This window comes from Electrona antarctica (genome assembly GCF_951216825.1).
Source record: "Electrona antarctica genome assembly, chromosome: 24".
NCBI lineage: Eukaryota > Metazoa > Chordata > Actinopteri > Myctophiformes > Myctophidae > Electrona > Electrona antarctica.
In genome coordinates this window covers 536,976-564,630 of record NC_136803.1, presented here as the reverse complement: position 1 = coordinate 564,630, position 27,655 = coordinate 536,976, and the positions used below count along the sequence as shown (strand labels likewise).

At 47.9% G+C, this 27,655-nt stretch overlaps 1 protein-coding gene across 1 annotated transcript in view; it reads right to left on the bottom strand.

Moving 5' to 3' along the window:
- Window positions 1–27,655, bottom strand: part of LOC306917154 (voltage-gated inwardly rectifying potassium channel KCNH7-like) — a 228,583-nt gene that overhangs the window by 29,566 nt on the left and 171,362 nt on the right. Inside the window, exons 9-14 of the mRNA XM_079495287.1 lie at window positions 27,415–27,597; window positions 17,611–17,842; window positions 16,545–16,712; window positions 14,455–14,654; window positions 4,294–4,392; window positions 3,027–3,180 (exon numbers count right to left, since the gene is read on the bottom strand). Coding sequence (XP_079351413.1) covers window positions 3,027–3,180; window positions 4,294–4,392; window positions 14,455–14,654; window positions 16,545–16,712; window positions 17,611–17,842; window positions 27,415–27,597 — 1,036 coding nt within the window. The remainder of the gene's footprint in view (window positions 1–3,026; window positions 3,181–4,293; window positions 4,393–14,454; window positions 14,655–16,544; window positions 16,713–17,610; window positions 17,843–27,414; window positions 27,598–27,655) is intronic.

Below are 27,655 nucleotides of genomic sequence, written 5' to 3'. Positions count from 1 at the left end.
CCCTGCTTATATTCAGGTCTCTGTGTCTCCCTGCTTATATTCAGGTCTCTGTGTCTCCCTGCTTATATTCAGGTCTCTGTGTCTTCCTGCTTATATTCAGGTCTCTTTGTCTTCCTGCTTATATTCAGGTCTCTGTGTCTCCCTGCTTATATTCAGGTCTCTGTGTCTCCCTGCTTATATTCAGGTCTCTGTGTCTCCCTGCTTATATTCAGGTCTCTGTGTCTCCCTGCTTATATTCAGGTCTCTGTGTCTTCCTGCTTATATTCAGGTCTCTGTGTCTCCCTGCTTATATTCAGGTCTCTGTGTCTCCCTGCTTATATTCAGGTCTCTGTGTCTCCCTGCTTATATTCAGGTCTCTGTGTCTCCCTGCTTATATTCAGGTCTCTGTGTCTCCCTGCTTATATTCAGGTCTCTGTGTCTCCCTGCTTATATTCAGGTCTCTGTGTCTCCCTGCTTATATTCAGGTCTCTTTGTCTCCCTGCTTATATTCAGGTCTCTGTGTCTTCCTGCTTATATTCAGGTCTCTGTGTCTGCCTGCTTATATTCAGGTCTCTGTGTCTTCCTGCTTATATTCAGGTCTCTTTGTCTCCCTGCTTATATTCAGGTCTCTGTGTCTCCCTGCTTATATTCAGGTCTCTGTGTCTCCCTGCTTATATTCAGGTCTCTTTGTCTCCCTGCTTATATTCAGGTCTCTTTGTCTTCCTGCTTATATTCAGGTCTCTGTGTCTCCCTGCTTATATTCAGGTCTCTTTGTCTCCCTGCTTATATTCAGGTCTCTGTGTCTCCCTGCTTATATTCAGGTCTCTGTGTCTCTCTGCTTATATTCAGGTCTCCGTGTCTTCCTGCTTATATTCAGGTCTCTTTGTCTCCCTGCTTATATTCAGGTCTCTTTGTCTTCCTGCGTATATACTAGGGCATTAAGCAACTAGTCGACTAGTTTACTAGTCGACTAGTCGACTAGTAAATCCACTAGTCGACCTTGTTGGTACTAGTTGACTAGTTGATAAAAAAAAATATATATTTTTTTTGTAGGCCTCAAGATCAGGTAGATTATAGTTATAGTCACCAATGTACACCGTTTCTGAATGTTTTTTAAATGTACAAATATTTATTTAAAAAAATAAAATAAAAAAATAGTCGACTAGTAAACTAGGCAACTAGTGAAAATGACTAGAAGTGAATGCCCTAGTATAGACAGGTCTAGGTCTCTTTGTCTCCCTGCGTATATTCAGGTCTATTTGTCAAAGCCATGGCAGGCGATATTTGCTGAGTCGTCTCTGTAAGCTACTGTTCTCCAACACCGCGGTGCGTCTTCACTCATCGTCTCTGTAAGCTACTGTTCTCCAACACCGCGGTGCGTCTTCACTCATCGTCTCTGTAAGCTACTGTTCTCCAACACCGCGGTGCGTCTTCACTCATCGTCTCTGTAAGCTACTGTTCTCCAACGCCGCGGTGCGTCTTCACTCATCGTCTCTGTAAGCTACTGTTCTCCAACGCCGCGGTGCGTCTTCACTCATCGTCTCTGTAAGCTACTGTTCTCCAACACCGCGGTGCGTCTTCACTCATCGTCTCTGTAAGCTACTGTTCTCCAACGCCGCGGTGCGTCTTCACTCATCGTCTCTGTAAGCTACTGTTCTCCAACACCGCGGTGCGTCTTCACTCATCGTCTCTGTAAGCTACTGTTCTCCAACGCCGCGGTGCGTCTTCACTCATCGTCTCTGTAAGCTACTGTTCTTCAACGCCGCGGTGCGTCTTCACTCATCGTCTCTGTAAGCTACTGTTCTTCAACGCAGCGGTGCGTCTTCACTCATCGTCTCTGTAAGCTACCGTTCTCCAACGCCGCGGTGCGTCTTCACTCATCGTGACCCAGTTGTGTCGGCAGGTTTCCCTGGACCGCATCGACCGACCGCGTGAAAAATGAAGCTCTCGTTAACTCGTTCTGGACGGGATCGAACCCCCTTTTGGTGTTTTTAAACCATTTAGGCCTGACGTCGAAATAATAAAAAACAAGTCTTCTGAAAGAATATATATTCAAAGATTTGTGCTGCATTTTCACGATTTTTCAAAAATAGCAGACCTACAAGCTCGTAGCGCGCCACTCGGTGGCGCGCTATGAGCTTGTAGATCTGCTATTTTTCAATAGCTAAAGTATAACACCAAAAGGGGTTCCCGCCCAGAATGGGTTAAACCTTATGTTATACTTTAGCTATTGGAAAATAGCAGATCTACAAGCTTGGTAGGTCTGCTATTTTTGAAAAGTTGTGAAAATGTGGCATAAATCTTTGAATATATATTCTTTCAGAGTGAACTGGAACAACATGTTTTCAGATGGGGGGGTCGGCGGCCAATTACATATAATTTCGGGGGTCGAGAACGACTGACATAGAAACATGGGGTTTTCCAGAAAACTGTCAGGTTTCAAAAGACATTTTGTAGAATCGTGCTCAAAAGAGGCTTATAGCCGGAAAGCGCGTGCTCCCCGATGCACAGCGGTGGAAAGTAAACTGAGTACATGTACTCAAGGACTGCACTTAAGTACAATTTTGAGGTATTTGTACTTTCACTTGAGTATGTCGGTTTTTCAAAAAATAGCAGATCTACAAGCTCGTAGCTCGTGAGCTTGTAGATCTGCTATTTTTCCAGTACAACATAATTCTGAAAACACTAAAAGGGGTTCCCGTCCTGAATGGGTTAAATGCAGCATATAATCACATACATGGGAGGGGCCAACATGGCATGGGAGGGGCCAACGTGGCATGACAACATAATAATATAATCACATACATACATACACACATACAAAATAGTAATGTCATTCACGCACGCACGCACGCACGCACGCACGCACGCACGCACGCACGCACGCACGCACACGCACGCACTCATTTATTCATGCATTCATGCATTTATTCATTCATTCATTAATTCGCACGCACGTTCACGCATGCACGCACGCACGCACGCACGCACGCACGCACGCACGCACGCACGCACGCACGCACCGCACGCACAACACCTACACCCACCCAATATGGCCAAGACGACGTCGTCCCTGAGGATCTCGATGGAGCCCCGTGAGAGGAAGTAGAGGGCGGTCAGCACGTCCCCCGAGTGGACCAGCGTGTCCCCGGGGGGGGCGTGGGTGGTCTTGAAGCGCATGGCCAGCGCGCGCAGGCAGCCCTGCATGGGGGGGGGGGGGGGGAACATGATTTGATCTTAGTTTTATAGTGACAAGTCTCTTCAATAGTTTTCATTTCGTTTTTTAGTTTTTTTACATTTTAGTCACCTGGTATGTTTTAGTGTTAGTCCAGTTTTAGTTGACTTAATAGCATGAGATTTTAGTCGACTAAATCTACAGTTGATTTAGTCGACTAAAATGTATTTTGGCGGTTTGATTTGATTTTAGTTTTATAGTGAGAAGTCTCTTCAAAAGTTTTCATTTAGTTTTTTTTTAGTTTTTTCACATTTTAGTCACCTGGAATGTTTTAGTGTCAGTCCAGTTTTAGCATGAGATTTTAGTCGACTAAATCTACAGTTGATTTAGTCGACTAAAATGTATTTTGGCGGGCCCTTGATGCCGTCGTAATGGCTGATTTTCAGCTGGATCTCTTGTCCACTAGTCCCTTCGGAACATTTTAGTTTTTATTTGTTGAAGAAATTGTCAGGATATTTAGCCTTGGTTTTGGAGAATACGAGACTGCTCGCCCCTTTACCTACTCGCCCCCGCGTTTTTTTTGTAATGTAGTTAACAGTTCATTTAGTATTTCCCTCCCTCTCTGAAATCTGAAATTATCTTGTATACAGATTCATTTGATTGCATAGTAGTCGATCTCTATACTCTGTAAAATTTAGAAAGAACAACATGTCACAGAGACGGTGACTGCTTAATTAAGTTAATTTATGACCTAGCAGTTAATTTTGTTTTATTAATCACATGTATAGCCCATGTTTTGTAATGTCATCATCATGCTATTATGCCCGTGGATATACAGAGTGAACTTAACAATGATACATTAATATGATAATACCTTTTAAATAATCACAAATATGAATTATGTTTGTTATTCACAGCTAGGTAGAGTAGTGGGGCGAGATGGAAAAGGGGCGACATGACCTGTTACCGTTTTGGACCTCGTAGCTCAGTTCTCATTTAGTTTTCGCCAGTGGTAAAAAAGGTAATCGACGAACATTTTTCGTCTTGTAGTTTTAGTCGAGGAAATCAACAGTACCTTGGTGGTGGCGCTCTAGCACCCCCTAGCGTCTATCTGTGCACGCCACTGAAATCAGCAGTACCTTGGTGGCCCCCCGGAAGGCGCTGCAGTCCTCCAGAAGGCTCTTGTTGAGGTGCAGGCAGATGTCGGCCTGGAGGCACTCTGGGAAACCCTTCAGGACCTGCAGGGCGCAGCAGAGAGAGGCGAGCCACACACACACACACATGGCGGGGACAGGAAACCATCGGTTACGCTCAAACTGGGACGTGACGATGAGTGCTCAAAGTACAGCGACATTCCAAACTCTATACAGGTTGTGCTTATAGTCACGCCCCGCTTCCTGTGGCCCGAGAGCCATAGAGTCACGCCCCGCTTCCTGTGGCCCCGCCCCGCTTCCTGTGGCCACGCCCCGCTTCCTGTGGCCCGAGAGCCATAGAGTCACGCCCCGCTTCCTGTGGCCCGAGAGCCATAGAGTCACGCCCCGCTTCCTGTGGCCCCGCCCCGCTTCCTGTGGCCACGCCCCGCTTCCTGTGGCCACGCCCCGCTTCCTGTGGCCCGAGAGCCATAGAGTCACGCCCCGCTTCCTGTGGCCACGCCCCGCTTCCTGTGGCCCGAGAGCCATAGAGTCAAGGGCCTTGCAAACGGGGAGCGATAATAAAACGCGCCTATAGTTCATTTTCAATGAGACCTGCGTTCTTGCTCGGAGAAGTCGCGGTGCAACGTATTTATGTGTTGCGCGCGTGCTCGTTACGCGCACACGCCCGCGACTCACCAGACCTGGATTCTGTTTCGCTTTTTTTTTTACGCTTGCGTTGTTGCGCCGCTCTTCAACAGACCTGGAGGAGACCTGTGTTGATCCAGGCCCTCTTCAACAGACCTGGAGGAGACCTGTGTTGATCCAGGCCCTCTTCAACAGACCTGGAGGAGACCTGTGTTGATCCAGGCCCTCTTCAACAGACCTGGAGGAGACCTGTGTTGATCCAGACCCTCTTCAACAGACCTGGAGGAGACCTGTGTTGATCCAGACCCTCTTCAACAGACCTGGAGGAGACCTGTGTTGATCCAGACCCTCTTCAACAGACCTGGAGGAGACCTGTGTTGATCCAGACCCTCTTCAACAGACCTGGAGGAGACCTGTGTTGATCCAGGCCCTCTTCAACAGACCTGGAGGAGACCTGTGTTGATCCAGGCCCTCTTCAACAGACCTGGAGGAGACCTGTGTTGATCCAGACCCTCTTCAACAGACCTGTGGTTGATCCAGACCCTCTTCAACAGACCTGGAGGAGACCTGTGTTGATCCAGGCCCTCTTCAACAGACCTGGAGGAGACCTGTGTTGATCCAGGCCCTCTTCAACAGACCTGGAGGAGACCTGTGGTTGATCCAGACCCTCTTCAACAGACCTGGAGGAGACCTGTGGTTGATCCAGACCCTCTTCAACAGACCTGGAGGAGACCTGTGTTGATCCAGACCCTCTTCAACAGACCTGGAGGAGACCTGTGGTTGATCCAGACCCTCTTCAACAGACCTGGAGGAGACCTGTGTTGATGCAGACCCTCTTCAACAGACCTGGAGGAGACCTGTGTTGATCCAGACCCTCTTCAACAGACCTGGAGGAGACCTGTGGTTGATCCAGACCCTCTTCAACAGACCTGGAGGAGACCTGTGTTGATCCAGGCGACAACGCCTGCGTTCCTCGCTTCACGTTTGCAAGGCCCTTTATATAGAGTTACGACAATTCCGTTCACGTCATGGGGCTTCAGTCCAATGGCGGCTCTTCTACATAGACATCTATTCTATTGGCGAAGAGCAGAGCGAAGAGTCACAAAGTCCTGGACCGGAAGTTGGCAGAAATGCACTGGACTCAGGGCCAGCTTTAATGATGATTAAAGCCCAGCTTTAATGATCTTAAATCCCTTTATTTTAGATCATTTTTTGGTAATAGTACAACATAAACATTACAGAGACTTATAGTTGTCACTGTACAATACTTTAAAACAGTTGTCATGTTGCACACATTGCCTAAAATCGCTGATATTTGCGCCGCCCCTCGTTGAAAACAATGCATTTCCAACTCCAGCTTGTCTCTCTCCATCCAGGCTGCATGGACAGCTTTACTCTCCATCCAGGCTGCATGGACAGCTTTACTCTCCATCCAGGCTGCATGGACAGCTTTACTCTCCATCCAGGCTGCATGGACAGCTTTACTCTCCATCCAGGCTGCATGGACAGCTTTACTCTCCATCCAGGCTGCATGAACAGCTTTACTCTCCATCCAGGCTGCATGGACAGCTTTACTCTCCATCCAGGCTGCATGGACAGCTTTACTCTCCATCCAGGCTGCATGGACAGCTTTACTCTCCATCCAGGCTGCATGGACAGCTTTACTCTCCATCCAGGCTGCATGGACAGCTTTACTCTCCATCCAGGCTGCATGGACAGCTTTACTCTCCATCCAGGCTGCATGGACAGCTTTACTCTCCATCCAGGCTGCATGGACAGCTTTACTCTCCATCCAGGCTGCATGGACAGCTTTACTCTCCATCCAGGCTGCATGGACAGCTTTACTCTCCATCCAGGCTGCATGGACAGCTTTACTCTCCATCCAGGCTGCATGGACAGCTTGTCCCTCTCCATCCAGGCTGCATGGACAGCTTTACTCTCCATCCAGGCTGCATGGACAGCGCTCCGAGCGCTCGATTTTCTGACCCCTCAATGTCGTAACTCTGTCTTACTCTATGGCTCTGGTTTACTCTATGGCTCTGGTTTACTCTATGGCTCTGCTGTGGTAGAAAATAGTAAATCATGTTCTCGGCGAGAGCGTTTTTCCCCGACTGCCGCTCAAAAGCGGCTACTGGGCCAATCACAGCGCGTCCTCGCACAAGTGGTATAGAGTTTGGAAGGAGGCGTCAAAGAAGGTTATTGGTGGACGTGATGAAACCTACACTGTAGAATCTGAGTCAATCAGTGTTTTTAGTTTAGCTTACTCGATCTGAACATTATTAACCACATGAACCCACTTACTGGATACTTAGTGGACCAGAATCCCCAGGCCTACTGTATACAAGTCCCTCTGTGCCATTTTAACCCATTTTGACCTGAGATCAGATTCTAAAAATGTCTTCTACATCCTGAAAGTTTTCTGAAAAAGCTATGTTTCTGTCAGTCGTTCTTCGATTTAAAAAAAATATCAGACCTACAAGCTCGTAGCGTGCCACTCGGTGGAGCGCTATGAGCTTGTAGATCTGCTATTTTTTCAATAGCTAAAGCATAACATAATGCTAACACCAAAAGGGGTTCCCGCCCAAAATAACACCAAAAGGGGTTCCCGCCCAAAATGGGTTAAATGGTAAAAATATAGTGTCTTTATCCAAGGCGCTTTACGTAGATTGTGCCGATGGCGGCGGAAACCATGCAAGGCACCCAACCAGCACATCAGGGGTTCAGTGTCTTGCTCAAGGACACTTCGACACCAACTCTGGGGGAGCCCAAAGGGTTCGAACCAGGAACCTTGCGGTTACCCCTGAAGATTTTGCCAAATGTTTGCCCCCAGAATAGGTACCACGGCCGGGGGATTCATGTGGTTAAAATACACGTTATAAAGGCATGCATTCTAAATATACGTTATATATACATAATAATTATACATAATTATATATATATAATTATATGAAACAGGATTGTACAGTGTAAGAATGCAATATGGTTGATGCTTTGGTGGACATTTGCTCATATTAATGTTCATATTAATGTTAATGAAAACAATAAAGCGAAAGCAGCATTATAAGCCATTGCTCCACCGACCGGAGCAATTTATTTTAAAGTTAAAATAAAATGACAAAAAAAAGCTTGAGTCAACCTGACCACATGTTCTGGCGAATTGCATACTATTTATTGCCAGCTGTGTCGTTTTCCTTCTCCTCAAAACTGAAACGGTTACAGTCGATATAAGACCGATCAATATCCACGGCCGTTAGATTGATACTAGTCATTGGATCTGGAGGGGGGGGGGGGGGGGGGGGGGGTTGTCACGTTCTGACAGGAGACAACAAGACAGGACACGTTTTATAAACACAAAATGAATTAATGAAAGACACTCAAAGAAACTCCAAACACAAAGTGTTCCGTTTTCTTTTAGTTTCATCAGTTTTTTTACCAACGTTCCTGAGAGCTGGTGTCAGAGCCTTGGGTGAAACGTACCTTCTCCTATACTGTGTGTTAAAGGCAGATGTCAAAAGAAATACAATTAAATTATATTATGTTATATATATCCTCTTACATTGTAGTTATATTAAAAAATAAATAAAAACATATAGAACAATTCCTTTTTTGTTATAGAGGGAATTCCAATCCATGGATTCCAATGGATGGGCTTGCTATCTCATAACCCATTTAGGCCTGACGTCGAAATAAAAAAAACGTTCGCTCTGAAAGAATATAATATTCAAAGATTTGTGCCGCATTTTTTTACGATTTAAAAAAAATAGCAGACCTACAAGCTCGTAGCGCGCCACTCGGTGGCGCGCTATGAGCTTGTAGATCTGCTATTTTTCAATAGCTAAAGTATAACATAATGCTTAGTTAAAACACCAAAAGGGGTTCCCGCCGAAAATGGGTTAAAGGGCCACTTCACCCCTTTTGCAACTAGATCTTATTTGAATGATGTTTGGGAGACAAGAAACACTTTCCTGGTGTTTTTATGTGGGTATTATGTGTTTTTAGATATTTCAGTATTTCAAAGTGTCCATATGGGCTCCATGATGTCATGGACACTGGGCTTACTTCCTTCCTGGACTACAGTTCCCACTGCTCCTCCTCGTGGGTAGAGGGAGGGGCCTGTCTTACTGAGTCCAAGGACAGTCTAAGAAGGACGAGACGCGAAGACCGTAAGGGCGACGCCATGTTGCTCCATGGAAGGAAAGAAACATGCGCAGTTGAGACCAGGAAGTTGGATATGACAAATCATAGATATGGCACAAATGGCCCAGCAGATGGCGTGATGCCAATGAAAGGAGAGATGCTTGTACATATGTCACGTCCGACCAACATTACTGTCTGTGTGATGATCCATGCTGGGACTTACTGATCCATTTGCTGTTAAAACGTTAATATAAAAGGTAAAATGCAATGACGTGACATGATATGCACAAGCATATCTCCTGTCAGTGCCATCTGCTGGGCCATTTGCGCCATATCTATGATTTGTCATATCCAACTTCCTGGTCTCAACCAAGGATAGTCTAAGAAGGATGAGACGCGAAGACCGTACGGGCGACGCCATGTTGCTTTGGAAGGAAAGAAACATGCGCAGTTGTGCATGTCCAACTTCCTGGTCTCAACTGCGCATGTTTCTTTCCTTCCAAAGCAACATGGCGTCGCCCGTACGGTCTTCGCGTCTCATCCTTCTTAGACTATCCTTGGTCTCAACTGCGCATGTTTCTTTCCTTCCATGGAGCAACATGGCGTCGCCCTTACGGTCTTCGCGTCTCGTCCTTCTTAGACTGTCCTTGACTGAGTCCAGGAAATAAGTGAGCCCAGTGTCCATGACATCATGGAGCCCATGGACACGTTGAAATACTGAAACATCTAAAAACACATTGTTACCCACATACAAACACCAGGGAAGTGTTTCCTGTCTCCCAAACATCATTCAAATAAGATCTGGTTGCAAAAGGGGTGTAGTGGCCCTTTAACCCATTTAGGCCTGACCTCGAAATTTAAAGAAAATCTTCTAAATCCTCCAGTTTTCTGAAATAAATATTTTCACATTTTTTTTCCAAAAATAGCAGACCTACGAGCTCGTAGCGCGCCACTCGGTGGCGCGCTATGAGCTTGTAGATCTGCTATTTTTCAATAGCTAAAGCATAACATAATGCTAACACCAAAAGGGGTTCCCGCCCAAAATGGGTTAAGTCCAAACCACACGGTTGTAAAGACCTAATTAAAAAAAAAAGAAAAAAGATCTGCCTAACAATGATGTCACTGGTGGACGGGTTTCTGAACTGCAGCCCTTCAGATGAGACACAAAGAAATGGTGGCATTTTATCATGAACATTAGTGAGGACCAATATATGAAGATCGGTTGAAAAGTGGTGGAGTCATTTAACATACTGTACTGTACTGTACTGTACTGTACTGTACTGTACTGTACTGTACTGTACTGTACTGTACTGTACTGTGTTGATTTTGATCATCACATTACCCACATCAAAACACATGGAGGAACGTGTTTCGTGTCAGACAAACATCAAAGATCTGGTTGTGAAGAGGGGTGAAGTGGCCCTTTTAACTCAATGGTCGCCAAGGACTTATTTAACTTCTTTTTCATGATGTCCTGGAGCGCCAAGGACGTGTTTTTCAACATGGTAAACATGGACTTTTGGCGCCCCCTGGTGGCGGTGAATGTTAAGGAGAAGCCCTAGAAGCCCTTGAGGCTTTGGACCAGAGCTAGAGCCGATCCAAATACGATGTTTTGGAAAGGAGAGATTGGACAGCATTATTTGGCAAACGTAGCCGCCGTCGTCAAGCATGTGATGCCAGTATACCGGCCTCCCAGCGGCCCACGGAGGGAGGGTAAGCCTGGCAGTGCCAGCGTATAGCCGGCCTCCCAGCGGCCCACGGAGGGAGGGTAAGCCTGGCAGTGCCAGCGTATAGCCGGCCTCCCAGCGGCCCACGGAGGGAGGGTAAGCCTGGCAGTGCCAGCGTATAGCCGGCCTCCCAGCGGCCCACGGAGGGAGGGTAAGCCTGGCAGTGCCAGCGTATAGCCGGCCTCCCAGTGGCCCACAGAGGGAGGGTAAGCCTGGCAGTGCCAGCGTATAGCCGGCCTCCCACGGGCCAAGGAGGGAGGGTAAGCCTGGCAGTGCCAGCGTATAGCCGGCCTCCCAGCGGCCCACAGAGGGAGGGTAAGCCTGGCAGTGCCAGCGTATAGCCGGCCTCCCAGTGGCCCACGGAGGGAGGGTAAGCCTGGCAGTGCCAGCGTATAGCCGGCCTCCCACGGGCCAAGGAGGGAGGGTAAGCCTGGCAGTGCCAGCGTATAGCCGGCCTCCCAGTGGCCCACAGAGGGAGGGTAAGCCTGGCAGTGCCAGCGTATAGCTGTGCCCACAACTCTCCGGCGGTAGGCACGATTCACTCTCTCTGTGTCATCACTCATGGCGAACATATCCTGGCATTTGAGTTTTGGATATTCAAAGATTCCATGCAAAAGAAAGTGAGGGGAGTGGCGACGCGTGCCTCATGCCAAGCCTACTGGTGCTCAGAAGGACAGCCTACTGGTGCTCAGAAGGACAGCCGGTGCCTCATGCCAAGCCTACTGGTGCTCAGAAGGACAGCCTACTGGTGCTCAGAAGGACAGCCTACTGGTGCTCAGAAGGACAGCCTACTGGTGCTCAGAAGGACAGCCGGTGCTACTAATTGTGTTGGAACTATAGCTGGCATGCACTGTACGGACACTGTGAATCAAGCTACAGCGTGGCCAAAGAGTATATTTGTTTTTTTAGAATACAGTATCTGTGAGTGCATTATAAGCTCAGTGGTGGAAAGCAACTATAAATATATTTACTTAAAACCCATTTCGACCAGAAAACAGACAAAATGTCTTCTACATTTTGACAATGTTTCTCTGTCAAGTCCTTCTCAAACATTTTCATGTCAAGGACCCCCAAAAATATATACTGTAATTGTCCGCCGACCCCCATCTGAAAATATGTTGTTCCAGGGGATCCCCCCCCCCCCCCCCCCCCAGAAGCAAAGATTTGAGTTAAAAACGTTCGCTGTGAAAAGAATATAGATTTGCACCACATTTTCACAAATTTTCAAAAATAGCAGATCTACAAGCTCGTAGCTCGGCACTCGGTGCCGCGCTACGAGCTTGTAGATCTGCTATTTTAAATAGCTAAAGTATAACATAATGCTTTGCGTATAACACCAAAAGGGGTTCCTGTCCTGAAAATGGGTTAAGTAGAGAATGCGAGTAGTTTCTTTTCATCCACCACTGGCAGCAATAATAAGCCAAAATAGTTGGCGAGTACGTGAACATTAATTGTGAAGGACACTGAGGAGTAGACGAGGGCATGCTCTCAAACAGCATGCATGGCTGGGAGTAAAGATGAAAAAAAACAGTAGAGGAAACGTTCCAACATCCCACAGAGCAGTGTTCCCCCTAGCAGCGGAGACGTAGCAGCGGAGACGTAGCAGCGGAGACGTAGCAGCGGAGCTGAGCGGAATATCTTAGCGGTCATTCACTCTTCCAATTATACTAGGTTGGTTTTTTTCTTCCCAGAATTAACTTGAGGCACCAGCAACAGGTTAATTAAAAGGTGTTAATTAACTTAATGACATTTTTTATCTCTGTCCATCTGTCGTCCGTCCGTCCGTCCGTCCGTCCGTCCGTCCGTCCGTCCGTCCGTCCGTCCGTCCGTCCGTCCGTCCGTCCGTCCGTCCAACTGTCCGTCCGTCCATCTGTCGTCCGTCCGTCCGTCCGTCCATCTGTCGTCCGTCCGTCCGTCCGTCCGTCTGTGAGCACTGTACAGTGTACAAATGGAACCAAATGGACCCTAATGGGTCCATTTGGTTCCATTTGTACACTCTCAGAGTTAAATTAACATTGATTTTACAATATAAAATTGGAGGTCCCAGAGAAAGAAATGCCATTAAATGGGGGTCCGAAGACTAATGCATGTCAAACTGAGGGGGTCCTTGAAATTAAATGGGTTGAGAATCACTGGTCCCTGGAACATCTTTTCAAATGGGGGGTCCGCGGGGCTAACTAGTGTCAATTTGGGGGTCCTTGCCATGATGAAAAAGTTTGGGTAACCACTTGCACTACGGTCGCTTGCTATACTAGAGGTAGTTAGCAAATGTAGACCAGGCGCTTTTTTTTCTCCAAAGCACCTGGAAAAACCAAAACCATTTCATTTCATTTCAACAGCGCTGCTAGTGGCCTGTAGGGGAAACACTGCAGTGTGACAGGCAGCAGTAGCATCAGACACAGCTGTAAACCAGGCCTCTAATCAAATCAACATCAGATTATCTGCTCAACACATCATGTACCTCCTGTTCTTACCGGCGTGGTTGGGGGGAGAGGGGGGGGTCATTCCGTATGACATGAGGCAAGACATGGAAAAGACAAACTCATATAAGTACCATGAATGAACACAGCGTCGAGCGATGAAGGAAAGCCGGGGGTCGCCGTGCGGAGCGGAGCTCTCCGATGCCGCGACTCCGGCTTCTGTTCAGTTAGTGGGCTACGGTTAGCTACGGTTAGCGGATTGGAACGCCGCCGATGCGTCCAAAAGGGACAAAGATCACGTTTAGTCAGAGCATTGAATGCTGCAGTGGACTTCGTCTGACCTACCGCAAACAGTCTCCAGCGCGAGACGTTACGTTGTGACGTTTTGGAGACATTCAGTATAGGCTGAATGGAGCATTGGATGCTCCGATTAAACGTGACGTTGTCCCTTTTCAATCCATCGATGGCGTTGGAAACGGGTGCTAAATATGGCCAAACGTTGGGACAGTCGGTCATAAGGCGAACAGTATGTCACACAAGGGGAAAGAAGAAGATTGTTACAGTTGGTACAGACGAACAGATGGAGAGAGCAGGCTTGGGTTAAAAAACAGCAGGAACAAAACCACATTCACTTGGACGGTGGTTAGTTTGATGTTACACTGTACGGAACACCACCCTCCCCCCCAAAAGAGATGCAGGCGAACTCCCATCTCCCACGAACGATGCTCGTTTCGTGCACACGCCCCGCCGCGACTGACCAGACCTGGATTCTGTTTGAGGTTTTTTTACGCCCGTGTTGTCGCGCCCATCATGAGCAGAGCTGTCGTCTGCGCTAACCGATGCCCGTCTGAAAGGACTTTTACACCGCCACAGAGGGGCCGCGGTCTCAAGCGAACATGAGAGAGAGACGCCAGCGAGCGAGTTGCCGCGTCGAAACGTTTGCAAAGTTCAGCCCGTTCGAGGTGCGACCCGATATGGACAGAATAGTAAATCATGTTCTGGCGAGAGCGTTTGGCTACTGGCCAATCACAGCGCGTCCTTACGGAAAACCCAGCGACCATTTCCATGGTCGCCAGCCGACATGTGTAAGGTGTGCGGCTGTGTACGCACGCACGCACGCACGCACGCACGCACACGCACACGCACACGCACACACACACACACACACACACACACACACACACACACACACACACACACACACGTGTGAACAAAGACCCCCCTCCCCCCCGGCGTACCATGTTCATGTCGATGCCGTTGGTGTAGGTCCAGGCGTGTTGGAAGTATTCCTCCAGCCGCTGCCGCAGCGGGTTGGGGATCTGGTGGAAGCGGATGAACTCCTTGACGCGCAGCATCTGCAGGTGGTAGCGCGCCGTGCCCGAGTAGAGGCGCTGGATGATGGCCGACACGTTGCCGAAGATGCTGGCGTACATGAGAGCTGAGAGGGGAGGAGGAGGGAGGGAGACATCGTGATGATGAAGATACTGGCGTACATGAGAGTTGAGAGGGGAGGAGGAGGGAGGGAGACATCGTGATGATGAAGATACTGGCGTACATGAGAGTTGAGAGGGGAGGAGGGAGGAGGGAGACATCGTGATGATGAAGATACTGGCGTACATCATAGATATATAAAGTCTAGATGGCTCAAGGCGGAGTTTCTGACGTCGTTCACCCGGCAGCCATCTTACTTCGGGGCTACAGTACAGTATGTTCAATGGCAGCTCAAACAGAAACAGTCATAACTCGCTCAAATCTTGACGGATTTACAAACGGGTTGGTTTATTACAAACGTTGTCAACGTGGCTATGATTCAGGACGCTTATCTGCTTATTTTATTTGTTTTATATGAACGTCGTATAAAAGCATATAAGTATGCGGACGTCTCTGACGTTTATAACAAACCAAACCGTTTGAAAATCGGTTGAAAATTGAGCAAGTTATGGTCATTTAAGAGTACATGCCCCATAGACACAATGTTATGTGGCCCGAGGTAAGATGGCCGCCACGTAACGACGTCGCTCTCCATTGGCCAACAGCGCGGGTGAGCTATCTAGAGTTTATATATATCTATGGCGTACATGAGGTGTGAAGATGTGCTTCCTGCCAGGGGGGGGGGGGGGGGGGGGGGTGATCAGCTATTCCTGGCTCGCAGATTTGGAGGGACTTAGGAGTGGCGAGCTAACACAGGACTCTATCCCATTCAGGCCCGACGTCGAAATAAATAAAAAAGTATTCTGAAAGAATACATATTCAAAGATTTGTGCCACATTTCCACGAATTTTCAAAAAATAGCAGACCTACAAGCTCGTAGCGTGCCACTCGGTGGCGCGCTATGAGCTTGTAGATCCTAAGTACTAAGTACTAAGTACTTTTACTTAAGTACTGTACTTATAAGTACAATTTTGTAGGTGTTTGTACTTTACTTGAGTATTTCCAATTTCCAGTACTTTTACTTCTACTCCACTACATCTCAGAGCCAAAATTTGTACTTTTACTTCACTGCAATTATTTGAAAACTTTAGTTACTAGTTACTTTGGAGAATTTAATATACGGTACATTAACCACTTCAACCCTATACATTTCGGCCATTTGAAAATGGCCGATCTACAAGCTTGTAGATCAACAAGATGGTAAATGGTGCATTTATATTGCGCCTTTATCCAAGGCGCTTTACATAGATTGTGCATTACATTCACCCATTCACACACACATTCATACACTGATGGCGGCAGAAACCATGCAAGGCACCAACCAGCACTTCAGGAGCAATTAGGGGTTCAGTGTCTTGCTCAAGGACACTTTGACACTAACTTTGGGAGAGCCCAGGTTCGAACTGGCAACCTTGCGGTTACCATCCAGCCACTCTACCCCTGAGCCACCACCGCCCCTGCTTTGTCTATTTCTCGCTCAAATGTTTTCAAAAACATTTTTGAGAGCAATGTTTAAATGTAAATGACATTGTGTGTCACTAGTGTGTGTGTGTGTGTGTGTGAGTGTGAGTGTGAGTGTGAGTGTGAGTGTGAGTGTGAGTGTGTGTGTGTGTGTGTGTGTGTGTGTGTGTGCGTGCGTGTGTGTGTTTACATGGCTGTCATGTTGAAAATAGCAGTAAATCAAGCGGGGCGCAGCCGCGCAGCTGGTGCTCAGAGGGTTTGATTAGCCATCGGCCTGTTATAGAGCGGAGCGGTCTGTTATCAAGAAATAACACACCGCTGAATTCAGCGATTGACCAATCAGAATCAAAGCATTCAACCAAGCCCATAGTAATAAGGAGAGAGATAACATCCAGAGACAGCGCTCCCTGCTGGTCAGTCAGTGCAGGTCACTCACAGCCGATGAGCATGACGCAGATGGAGAAGATCTTCTCGGAGTTGGTGTTGGGCGACACGTTCCCGAAGCCCACGCTGGTCAGACTGCTGAAGGTGAAGTACAGCGCCGTCACGTACTTGTCCTTGATGGAGGGGCCGGAGCTGGGGTCGCTGTAGTTGTACCGTTTCCCTGGAAGGAATAAAACACATGTTATGGTGAGAGGGACCGGAGCTGGGGTCGCTGTAGTTGTACCGTTTCCCTGGGAGGAATAAAACCACACTGGTCAGACTATCGTTTCCCTGGGAGGAATAAAACCACACTGGTCAGACTGTACCGTTTCCCTGGGAGGAATAAAACCACGCTGGTCAGACTGTACCGTTTCCCTGGGAGGAATAAAACCACACTGGTCAGACTGTACCGTTTCCCTGGGAGGAATATAACCACACTGGTCAGACTGTATCGTTTCCCTGGGAGGAATAAAACCACACTGGTCAGACTGTATCGTTTCCCTGGGTGGAATAAAAACATGTTATGATGGAGGGACCGGAGCTGGGGTCACTGTAGTTGTACCGTTATATACATATTTGGCCGGATCGGGTGTCACTGTATATTCAGGGGTGGGCAACTTTGACGATGGAGAGGGCCACTATATTTCCACACTCACTCTACAAGCTCAAATCGCGTCGCGCTGTGGCGCGTTTTGAGCTTGTAGATCGGCTATTTTTGCTATATTCTAAATTAAATCTTGAATAAATGTTTTGCTATTTTTGATAATACTTGTTTATAATACTTGTGTTATACGAGTTATACAAGTACTTGTGTTGAGCAATGAGCTACTAATTTAGACTAGAAGTAATTACAGTGGGTCATGTTTGCATGTTGTGGAATTGTAAACAGCTGAAACCAATATTAATTCAGTATTCTGACATTAACCTGAGGGCCACATTAAGTGAAGGCCGCATGTGGCCCCCGGGCCGTGCAGTTGCCCCACCCTGCTGTAGTTGTACCGTTTCCCTGGTAGGAATAGAAACATGCTGGTCAGACTGCTGATAGCCTGGGGTCCACCTATGCTTTCTATATCAATCACCTATGGACACGCCCAGGTTGTCCAGCCAGCCAATCTTGTGCTCCAGGTAGGGCTTCTCGACGTTCCCGATGGCGTACCAGATGCAGGCCAGCCAATGGGCGATGAGCGCGAAGATGCACATCAGCAGCATCAGGACGGCCGCGCCATACTCGGAGTAGCGGTCCAGCTTGCGAGCCACGCGGACCAATCGCAGCAGGCGGGCGGTCTTCAGGAGGCCAATCAGGGTGGTGGTCTGGATGGAGGCAAAAGGGTGGGAGAGATCACAGACACATTTGAAAACAGTGTTCATTTAGTTTTAGTCACCTGGATTGTGTTAATCTTAGTCTAGTTTTAGTCGACTAAATATACAGTTGATTTAGTCGACTAAAATGTATTTTGTCGGGCCTTGAAGCCGTCGTAATGACTGTTTTTACACCAACTGTTTGGTGTCCAAATGCGGAAGTAGACGGATCTTCCGGGTGCTTCAAAACACCACTGAGCAACTTCCACTGAAATGAATACCGGGGGGGGGGGGGGGGGGGGGGCTGTAGCTCCGGTTCGGTCTCTATCCTTTTATTACTCTATGCCAAGAAGCCTCTCTCCCTCTCCCTCTCTCCCTCCCCCTCCCTCTCTCCCTCCCCCTCTCCCCCCTCTCTCTCTTTTCTCTCTCTCTCTCTCTCTCTCTCTCTCTCTCTCTCTCTCAGAATGGCCTAATGAATTCAACAGGAGACAGCTGTGTGTGTGTGGAGCTGTCCAAGGAGAGCCACTGAGCCTGACAAACTGAGTTAAGAGTGAGTAATAAGTTGATTAGAACATTCGACAATAATTAAAGGCCTAATATATTCCTACAATTTCCACAAATTGCTACAGAACCTGTTACAGGCGTTGACAATTAAGGGTTGCCCACCTGGGCAGGTATAAATAAAACATTGGGGCAGGTGGAGCTTGCTTTCAGGTGACCGGGCGATTAACCCATTCTGGGCGGGAACCCCTTTTGGTGTTTTAAAGCATTGTGTTATACTTTAGCTATTGAAAAATAGCAGATCTACAAGCTCATAGCGCAGCACCGAGTGCCGCGCTACGAGCTTGTAGGTCTGCTATTTTTTTTAAATCGTGAAAATGCGGCACAATTAAATCTTTGAATATATATTCCTTCATTTTTAACTCAAATATTTGCTTCTGAGTCCCTGGAACAACATATTTTCAGATGGGGGTCGGCGGCCAAATACATACATTTTTAGGGGGTCCTTGACATGAAAATGTATGAGAACGACTGACACAGAAACATTGGGGTTTTTCAGAAAACTGTCAGGATTTAGAAGACATTTGTAGAATCGTCCTCAGGCTCAAGTGCTCGTTTTGAGAAAGAGAGAGAGAGAGACACACAACCGCCTGTGAACAGTGAACAGGAGATATCATGTTTGTGATGACATGTTATTCACAGCGCTGTGTGTGTTCGTCTCCAGACTGCTACCTGATCTGGACATGTTTGTGATGACATGTTATTCACATCGCTGTGTGTGTTCCTCTCCAGACTGCTACCTGATCTGGACATGTTTGTGATGACATGTTATTCACAGCGCTGTGTGTGTTCCTCTCCAGACTGCTACCTGATCTGGACATGTTTGTGATGGCATGTTATTCACAGCGCTGTGTGTGTTCCTCTCCAGACTGCTACCTGATCTGGACATGTTTGTGATGACATGTTATTCACATCGCTGTGTGTGTTCCTCTCCAGACTGCTACCTGATCTGGACATGTTTGTGATGACATGTTATTCACATCGCTGTGTGTGTTCCTCTCCAGACTGCTACCTGATCTGGACATGTTTGTGATGGCATGTTATTCACAGCGCTGTGTGTGTTCCTCTCCAGACTGCTACCTGATCTGGGCGCAAACAAACATGTCTGGCGTGTCAGAGTGTCACTCAGAGCTGCTGGCAGACGGAGCGCGGCAGCTTCTGGCAGAGCAGATTGGCGCATGCAAATTACCAAATGAAAGGAGGACGGGGAGAGAGAGAGAGAGAGAGAGAGAGAGAGAGAGAATGACACACACACACACACACACACACACACACACACACACACACACACACACACACACACACACACACACACACACACACACACACACACACACACACACACACACACACGAGGGGAGATAACTCTAAAGAGCAGAAGAATACATGACTTCTAAAGAGAGAGAGAGAGTCACTGAGTGGAGGAACCTTTGACAGAGCTCACACACACACACACACACACACACACACACACACACACACACACACACACACACACACACACACACACACACACACACACACACACACACACACACACACACACACACACACACACACACACACACACACACACACACACACACACACACACACACACACAGGGATCGCAACACAACGCAGCACAGCTACAACATCCTCGTCGATTAGTGCAGCTGCTAGACACTCTAAAACCAACACACACTCTCTCTCTCTCTCTCTCTCTCTGGAGCCTGACAATTAACGTTGGCGTCCGTTGGGAAATCATCACCCCGCAACGCGGGTCTCCTGCTCGACCGTCTTGTACGTCTCTGACAGGCGCGTGTGTGTGTGTGCGCGTGCGCGCGCGTGTGTGTGTGTGTGTGCGTGTGTGTGTGATGGCCGGCCTTTCCAAAAGGAGAGCCAAGCAGTTAGCTTGGTACTGCTCAGTTTCAGCCATTATAGGAAGCCTCTCAATTTGGAGGAGGCGTTGTTTCCTTTATCCATGATTTATGGCTGCTGCGTCCGACATGTCAGCTGTACTGTATGTAACGATGCTGTGTGTGTGTGTGTGTGTGTGTGTGTGTGTGTGTGTGTGTGTGTGTGTGTGTGTGTGTGTGTGTGTGTCCAGTGTTCACCAGTGTTGTTTTCGTCGACTACCTTTTTTATTGACAGTTTCTTCAACAAATAAAAACTAGACTAAAATGTTAGGAAGGGACTAGTGGACTAACCCTAACGGCTAAATCTAACCCTAACTCTGACTGACGTACATCTGAAAAGGCCTTGTTTTTCCCAGAAATGATGCCTCTGACATAGCCCAAAGGGAGCCGATGGCATCAGAGGTTATCAACTAACAGACGTCATTGCAGCGGTCAGCGAGTGTCCTTCCTTGTGTCCTGTTGCATTGTTTAAGATGCTGGCTCACTCTGGCTAGAGTTAATTAACCCAGTCTGGGCGGGAACGACTTTTTGGTGTTTTAAGCATTATTATGTTGTACTTTAGCTATTGAAAAATAGCAGATCTACAAGCTCATAGCGCGGCACCGAGTGCTGCGCTACGAGCTTATAGGTCTGCTATTTTTGAAAAATCATGAAAATGTGGTGGATATCCTTGAATATATTCTTTCAGAGCAAACGTTTTTAACTCAAATCTTTGCTTCTGCAGGGGGCGTCCCTGGAACAACATATTTTCAGATGGAGGTCGGCGGCCAAATACATATAATTCTGGGGCTCCTTGACGACTGACATAGAAACATATGGGTTTTTTCAGAAAACTGTCAGGATTTAGAAGACATTTGTAGAATCGTCCTCAGGTCTAAATGGATTAGAATTGAAAAAGACCTGGAGTGGAGTCAGACATGAACCTGACTCTCTCTCTTCGACGCCTGGCGTGCACTGAATATATATTCAAAGATTTGCCCCACATTTTCAAAAAATAGCAGACCTACAAGCTCGTAGCGCGCGCTATGAGCTTGTAGATCTGCTATTTTTCAATAGCAAATAAAGTATAACATAATGCTTGAAACACCAAAAGGGGTTCTCCCGCCCAGAATGGTTTAAGGCTAATCTTTTGATGTCATCAAGAGGTGCGTTTCAGAGTCATTAACAATGCGGACTGGTGTAATTAAGCTGGTAGCCATGATGAGTCAGCAGTAACTCACAGAGTTAACACCTTGAGGGCTCGGGGCCTATCATTTATAGCGCCCGGACCACTTTTACTGGCGCACCGGAAGTTGTTGTGAATGTCTGTGTAGCAGCTAACAATAGCCACACCACTCTAGAGTCGATCGACAACAACGGGAGGTAAGAATAAATCTATCGCGACTAGCGACTGGACCGCGGAGCGCCGTCTAACACAGGATCTTTTTTCATAATTAGACGGGATGATTTAGATCGCGAGTTATGAACGTTTTAAGATTTTCGTTTTCGTCCGCTAAACAGGCAGGGAACATTTTCGATTTTCGACTGTTGTGCAACACCGAGGATTGGGCAACAAGCGCTCCTAGGCTGTGGAGCGCTGTGGAGGTTTTTTTTTAGAACATTTCTTCTGTATTTCTGCTGAATTTTGATATGATAGTGCAGTGCAGTGGTTCCAAAAGATACATGTTATGTCTCTATATGTCCTGTGAGCCAAACCAGTCAAAATAGCAGATCTGCTGGCGAAAGGGCCTTTCTGTGTGGAGTTTGCATGTTCTCCCCGTGTCCCCTAGGGTAGGTACCCTCACATGTTCTCCCCGTGTCCCCTAGGGTAGGTACCCTCACATGTTCTCCCCGTGTCCCCTAGGGTAGATACCCACACATGTTCTCTCCGTGTCCCCTAGGGTAGGTACCCTCACATGTTCTCCCTGTGTCCCCTAGGGTAGGTACCCTCACATGTTCTCCCCGTGTCCCCTAGGGTAGGTACCCACAAATGTTCTCCCCGTGTCCCCTAGGGTAGGTACCCTCACATGTTCTCCCCGTGTCCCCTAGGGTAGGTACCCACACATGTTCTCCCCGTGTCCCCTAGGGTAGGTACCCTCACATGTTCTCCCCGTGTCCCCTAGGGTAGGTACCCTCACATGTTCTCCCCGTGTCCCCTAGGGTAGGTACCCACACATGTTCTCCCCGTGTCCCCTAGGGTAGGTACCCTCACATGTTCTCCCCGTGTCCCCTAGGGTAGGTACCCTCACATGTTCTCCCCGTGTCCCCTAGGGTAGATACCCTCACATGTTCTCCCCGTGTCCCCTATAGGGTAGGTACCCTCACAAAAACATGCAGTAATCCTGGTCTCTAAACTACCTCCCCCTGGCCAGCCGGGGCGCCTGATGGAGGGGAAAGGAACTGGTCGGAATAACGTGTTCCTTCTACGTGCTACGTCCGGCTGGGGAAACTCCCCCCCTGTCAGGTGAAAAGAAGCAGCTTGCACTCCTCATGCATAGGAGGAGGCATGAGGTCAGTCCGCTGCCCCCGCAGGTTGGCAGAGGAAGTGTAGCGCCCAGGATTACATTAGATAATTGGCACTGGGTGAAAAAAACTGGGTTGCACAATCGTGGGATGAAAATTAGAAAAAAAAAAATAGCAGATCTGCTATTTTCACCACTTCCTAAGTGTATTTCACAATGAGCTTATTGTAGACTGAATCTCAACGATATCTTCAAGCTGGCAAATCAGCAAATGCTTTACTATCTTGTTCAAGATGGTTTCCAGGCAACGCAGATCCCTAAGACTATGTTTAAAAATAGTACCCCTCCCCCCCCCCCCCCCCCCACCCCCGAGCTAAAATAACGCACACCCAAAAACACCAAGCATGATGACGAGCTCACATGACTGAGACACGAAGATGAATAAATACATAACTAACTTCTGTCCTTTAACCCATTCTGGGCGGGAACCCATTTTGGTGTTTTAAAGCGTTATGTTAAACTTTAGCTATTGAAAAATAGCAGATCTACAAGCTCATAGCGCGCCACCGAGTGGCACGCTATGAGCTTGTAGGTCTGCTCTTTTTGAAAAATCGTTAAAATGTGCCTCAAATCTTTCCGAAAATTGTCATGATTTAGAAAACTTTTTTTTTTTTTTTTTTTCTCGACGTCACGCCTGAATGGGTTAAAAGGAACTACAACATGCATTTTAAAACAGTTTTTAATCTTTTATATCATATAACTGATCCATCCATCCATCCATCTTCAACCGCTTATCCGTAGTCGGGTCGCGGGGGGCAACAGTTCTACCAGAGTGCTCCAGACTTCCCTCTCCCGAGCAACATTAGTGACTTCCTCCTGTGGGATCCCGAGACGTTCCAAGGTCAGTGAGTCGATGTATTTCCTCCAACTGCGCCTTGGTCTGCCCCGGGGTCTCCTCCCAGTGGGACGTGCGTCGAGGACCTCCCTAGGGAGGCGCCCTCAAACATAATTATTGCTAATGGTTTGAGCCTATAAATCCACTCTGATATAACCAGTCCCATGGCATTTCTGTCTGGCTTCTAAAGAAGTTTTAGCTGCAGTACCAACAATGTCCTGATGTGGTGAGGGGGGCGCTGTGTGTGCATGTGAATTATTCATGTTCGTCTTGAAAGCCTGGAGGAACCAGTGTTGTTTTTTTGGCAGGAAATTTCTATTTCAGAAATAGTTTATTTTTGCCGTCGACTGATTACGCGACACGTTGTGAGCTTGTAGATCGGCTGTTTTCAGCATGCAACTAAGTGTAAAATGACTTGTCTTTAATTTATACTGGATCTCTTGTCCACTAGTCCCTTCCTAACATTTTAGTCTAGTTTTTATTTGTTGACGAAATTGTCAATGATATTTAGTCTCATTTTAGTCGCCATAGCTTAGTTTTAATTTAGTTTCCGTTTAGTTTTCGTCAGTGAAAAAAGGTAGTCGACGGACATTTTTCGTCGGCGAAAACAACACCGGGAGGAGCGCTGTGATTGGCCGCTCTGGTCAATAAGTGGGCGGAGTCAACCCTTCCGGGTGGGCGTCGCTCCAAATGATGTGACTGGTTCAACGCCCCGATTGAACCAATCAGGGCGTGCGCAAATCTCAGCCGCCACCCACCGGCCGCTCTAGACCAGAAACCTAACATGTTAGAGCCCCAAGCCCCCCCAGGGAGGCTCTCCAACGTTGAAGCACTCGGCCCCTAGTGGTTAGAGCGTGAACTGCAGGCTGACCCGTGGATTCATGACGAGGAAACCCCCCGTGCATTTGAGCACCAACATTTACTAACGTTAATGCTGCCATTATATTGCTTTTTATTGGTTAAAACCATAGAGTATATATATAATAGAGACTGAACTGGCGCGAAGCTCCGCCCCCCCCAGCTATTCATGTCAGTGGAAGTTGCTCAGTGGCGTTTTGAAGCACCCGGAAGACTGCCGGAAGTCCCTCCCCGGACCTCAACTTTGAGGTCCTGAGTGACGTAGGGCAACCGAGCGCTCAACGTTAAAGCCCAGCTGCACGGGGTTTCCCGGTCATGAATCCACGGGTCCGCCTGTAGTCCCTCCTCCTACCACTAGGACCCAGAGCTTCAACGTTGGAAAGTCTGCCTGCCCCCTTGGGAACAACACACAAAAAGCATGGAATACGGACGTGCATATTACAGGAAACTCCCGCTAAACTTTGGAAAGCATGGAATACGGATGTGTATATTACAGGAAACTCCCGTTAAACTTTCCAACAAACTCCGGTAAACTCCCGAATTGTACCATCACACCTGTATATTACCGTATATGAACTGCATATGCTGCTGAACTTGAGGTGTACGGGCAAAATACAGTGCCCACAATTGCCCGTTAAAGGAGCATTCATCCATCCATCCATCCATCTTCAACCGCTTATCCGTAGTCGGGTCGCGGGGGCAACAGCTCCACCAGAGTGCTCCAGACTTCCCTCTCCACAGCAACATTAGTGACTTCCTCCTGGGGGATTCCGAGACGTTCCAAGGCCAGTGAGTCGATGTATTTCCTCCAACTGCGCCTTGGTCTGCCCCGGGGTCTCCTATTCAGTGATATGGAAAAAAAACCCGGTCCGCCCCGGTAACAAGATGTGCACATGCACACGCTCTACAGTGGGGGAAGTACAACAGACCAACAGCACGTGCACCAAGGCTGCCCCACTCGATCATGATTGGATGAAGGCCCCTCTCATCCTGATTGGATGAAGGCTTTGCCACCCAAAGCCCAAACCGAAACTAGGGTCTTTTGACCCCAGGGGCTCACTGGGGACAGGGAGGAACTCCTTATATGGTCATCACCCTTTATAGTAGGGAGGATTAACCAAAAAATAAGAAAAAATAAGTGATATTTGAATTAAGTGAAATCACTGAATATACCTTTAACTCCTCTTTTCACGCAGTGAATAAGGCAACGTACTTTCTACCCGACAACGACGACATAACAGCTTTACACACCATAAATGTGACTGGCCCAATCACACCCAATCGCAGTGTATTTCATGGACACTGAAACACATGCTGATTGATCTGTAAATGGCGTATTATACCAGGGGCTTTCAACGTTTTTGGCCGGGGACCCCCGGAAATGCTTTGGCAATGTCTCGGGAACCATTTTGGGCGGGAACCCCTTTTGGTGTTTTAAGCATTGTTATAATTTAGCTATTTAAAAATAGCAGATCTACAAGCTCATAGCGCGCCACCGAGTGGCGCGCTACGAGCTTGTAGGTCTGCTATTTTTGAAAATAAAAAAAATAAATCTTTTTTTTTTTTTTTTTTTTGAAAATAATTTGGGGACCCCCTAAAATAATTTGGCGACCCCCCGAGGGGTCGCGACCCACGGGTTGAGAACCCCTGTATTATACAATGCCAATATACAAGTGGGCAACACAGAGGTATCGTCAACGCACGACAATGTGAGGCACATGCCTCGGCTCGTACCAGTGACAAATCACTGGTACGCAGTCAGTGAGTCTAAAACCCTCCTGGCACAGCAAAAAAAAAAACGAATGAAATAATATGCGCTACAAATTGTATGCAAATTGCTCGCTGTCGGCCCAGGTGAGGCAGGCTGGGCCGAGCCGTAGCACTAAACGGAACATTATTAGATAATCTGAACCTGCCGATCGCCCTCCGGACGTGTGAGAAACAAAACAGTTTCTCATAAGCCGAGCGGTTCGGAGGGGGATGGAGAAGTTTTTTTACCCATTCCGACCTGAGGACGATTCTACAAATTCCTTCTAAATCCTGACAGTTTTCTGAAAAACTCCTCTGTTTTTTGTCGTTGTGAAACATTTTCATGTCGAGAACCCCTAGAAATATATCTAATTGGCCGCCGACCCCCATCTGAAAATATGTAGTTCCAGGGACCCCCCCCCCCCAAGAAGCAAAGATTTGAGTTAAAAACGTTCGCTCTGAAAGAATATATATTCAAAGATTTGCACCCCATTGTCACGATAGCGAGGCACTCGGTGCCGCGCTACGAGCTTGTAGATCTGCTATTTTTCAATAGCTAAAGTATAACATAATGCTTTAAAACACCAAAAGGGGTTCCCGCCATGAATATGATTAGGAGGAAGGAGAGCTCCGGGCGGGCCGCTCTCCGGTCTGGCTCTGATGAAAGCAGAGCGGAGCGAGCGAGGGGGTGGGGGTCGGGGGGATGGGTGTGTGTGTGGGGGGGTGTGTGAGAGCAGATGTGACAGGCCGCCGTCAGATTGGGTTAGCGGGTCTGAAGCGCTTCAGGAGACGAACAACACGCACGGCCCGCCGCGAGAGAGAGAGCACAGACGGCCTGCCGTGGCCCGGGGGGGGGGGGGGGGGGGGGATGTGGAGCACAGCTGTGGAGAAGAGGCAGCGCAGTGCATGGGCAGGGCAGTGGGCAGAGCAGTGGGCAGCGGGCAGAGCAGTGGGCACTGGAAAACCAGTGGAAAATCACTGGACCACCTGACAAAAGGTTAGCTACACTTTGCTGCCACCTAGCTGGCGCTAAAAGAGTTTTAACCACAAGCCTGACTAAAATGTTGAGACCAACATGGCGGCTGCCATCACGCTCCGAAGCTCACCACGTCGGAGCCCAGCCGAAGATGAGCAGGTCGAAGGGGATGGCGGCCACCGTGTTGATGAGGAACCAGCCCTTACCTCGTCCGACCCCGAGCCGAAGATGAGCAGGTCGAAGGGGATGGCGGCCACCATGTCGATGAGGAACCAGCCCTTGAAGTAGTAGACCGCGATCTTCCCCGGGTCGCTGACCACCTCCTCGTTCACGTTCACGTAGGTGGTGCGGAAGTTGATCAGGATGTCCACGATGAACATGATGTCCACCTGAAAAAAAATAAAGAACAATTACAAAAACCTATTTTCATTATGTCACCAGACCTTT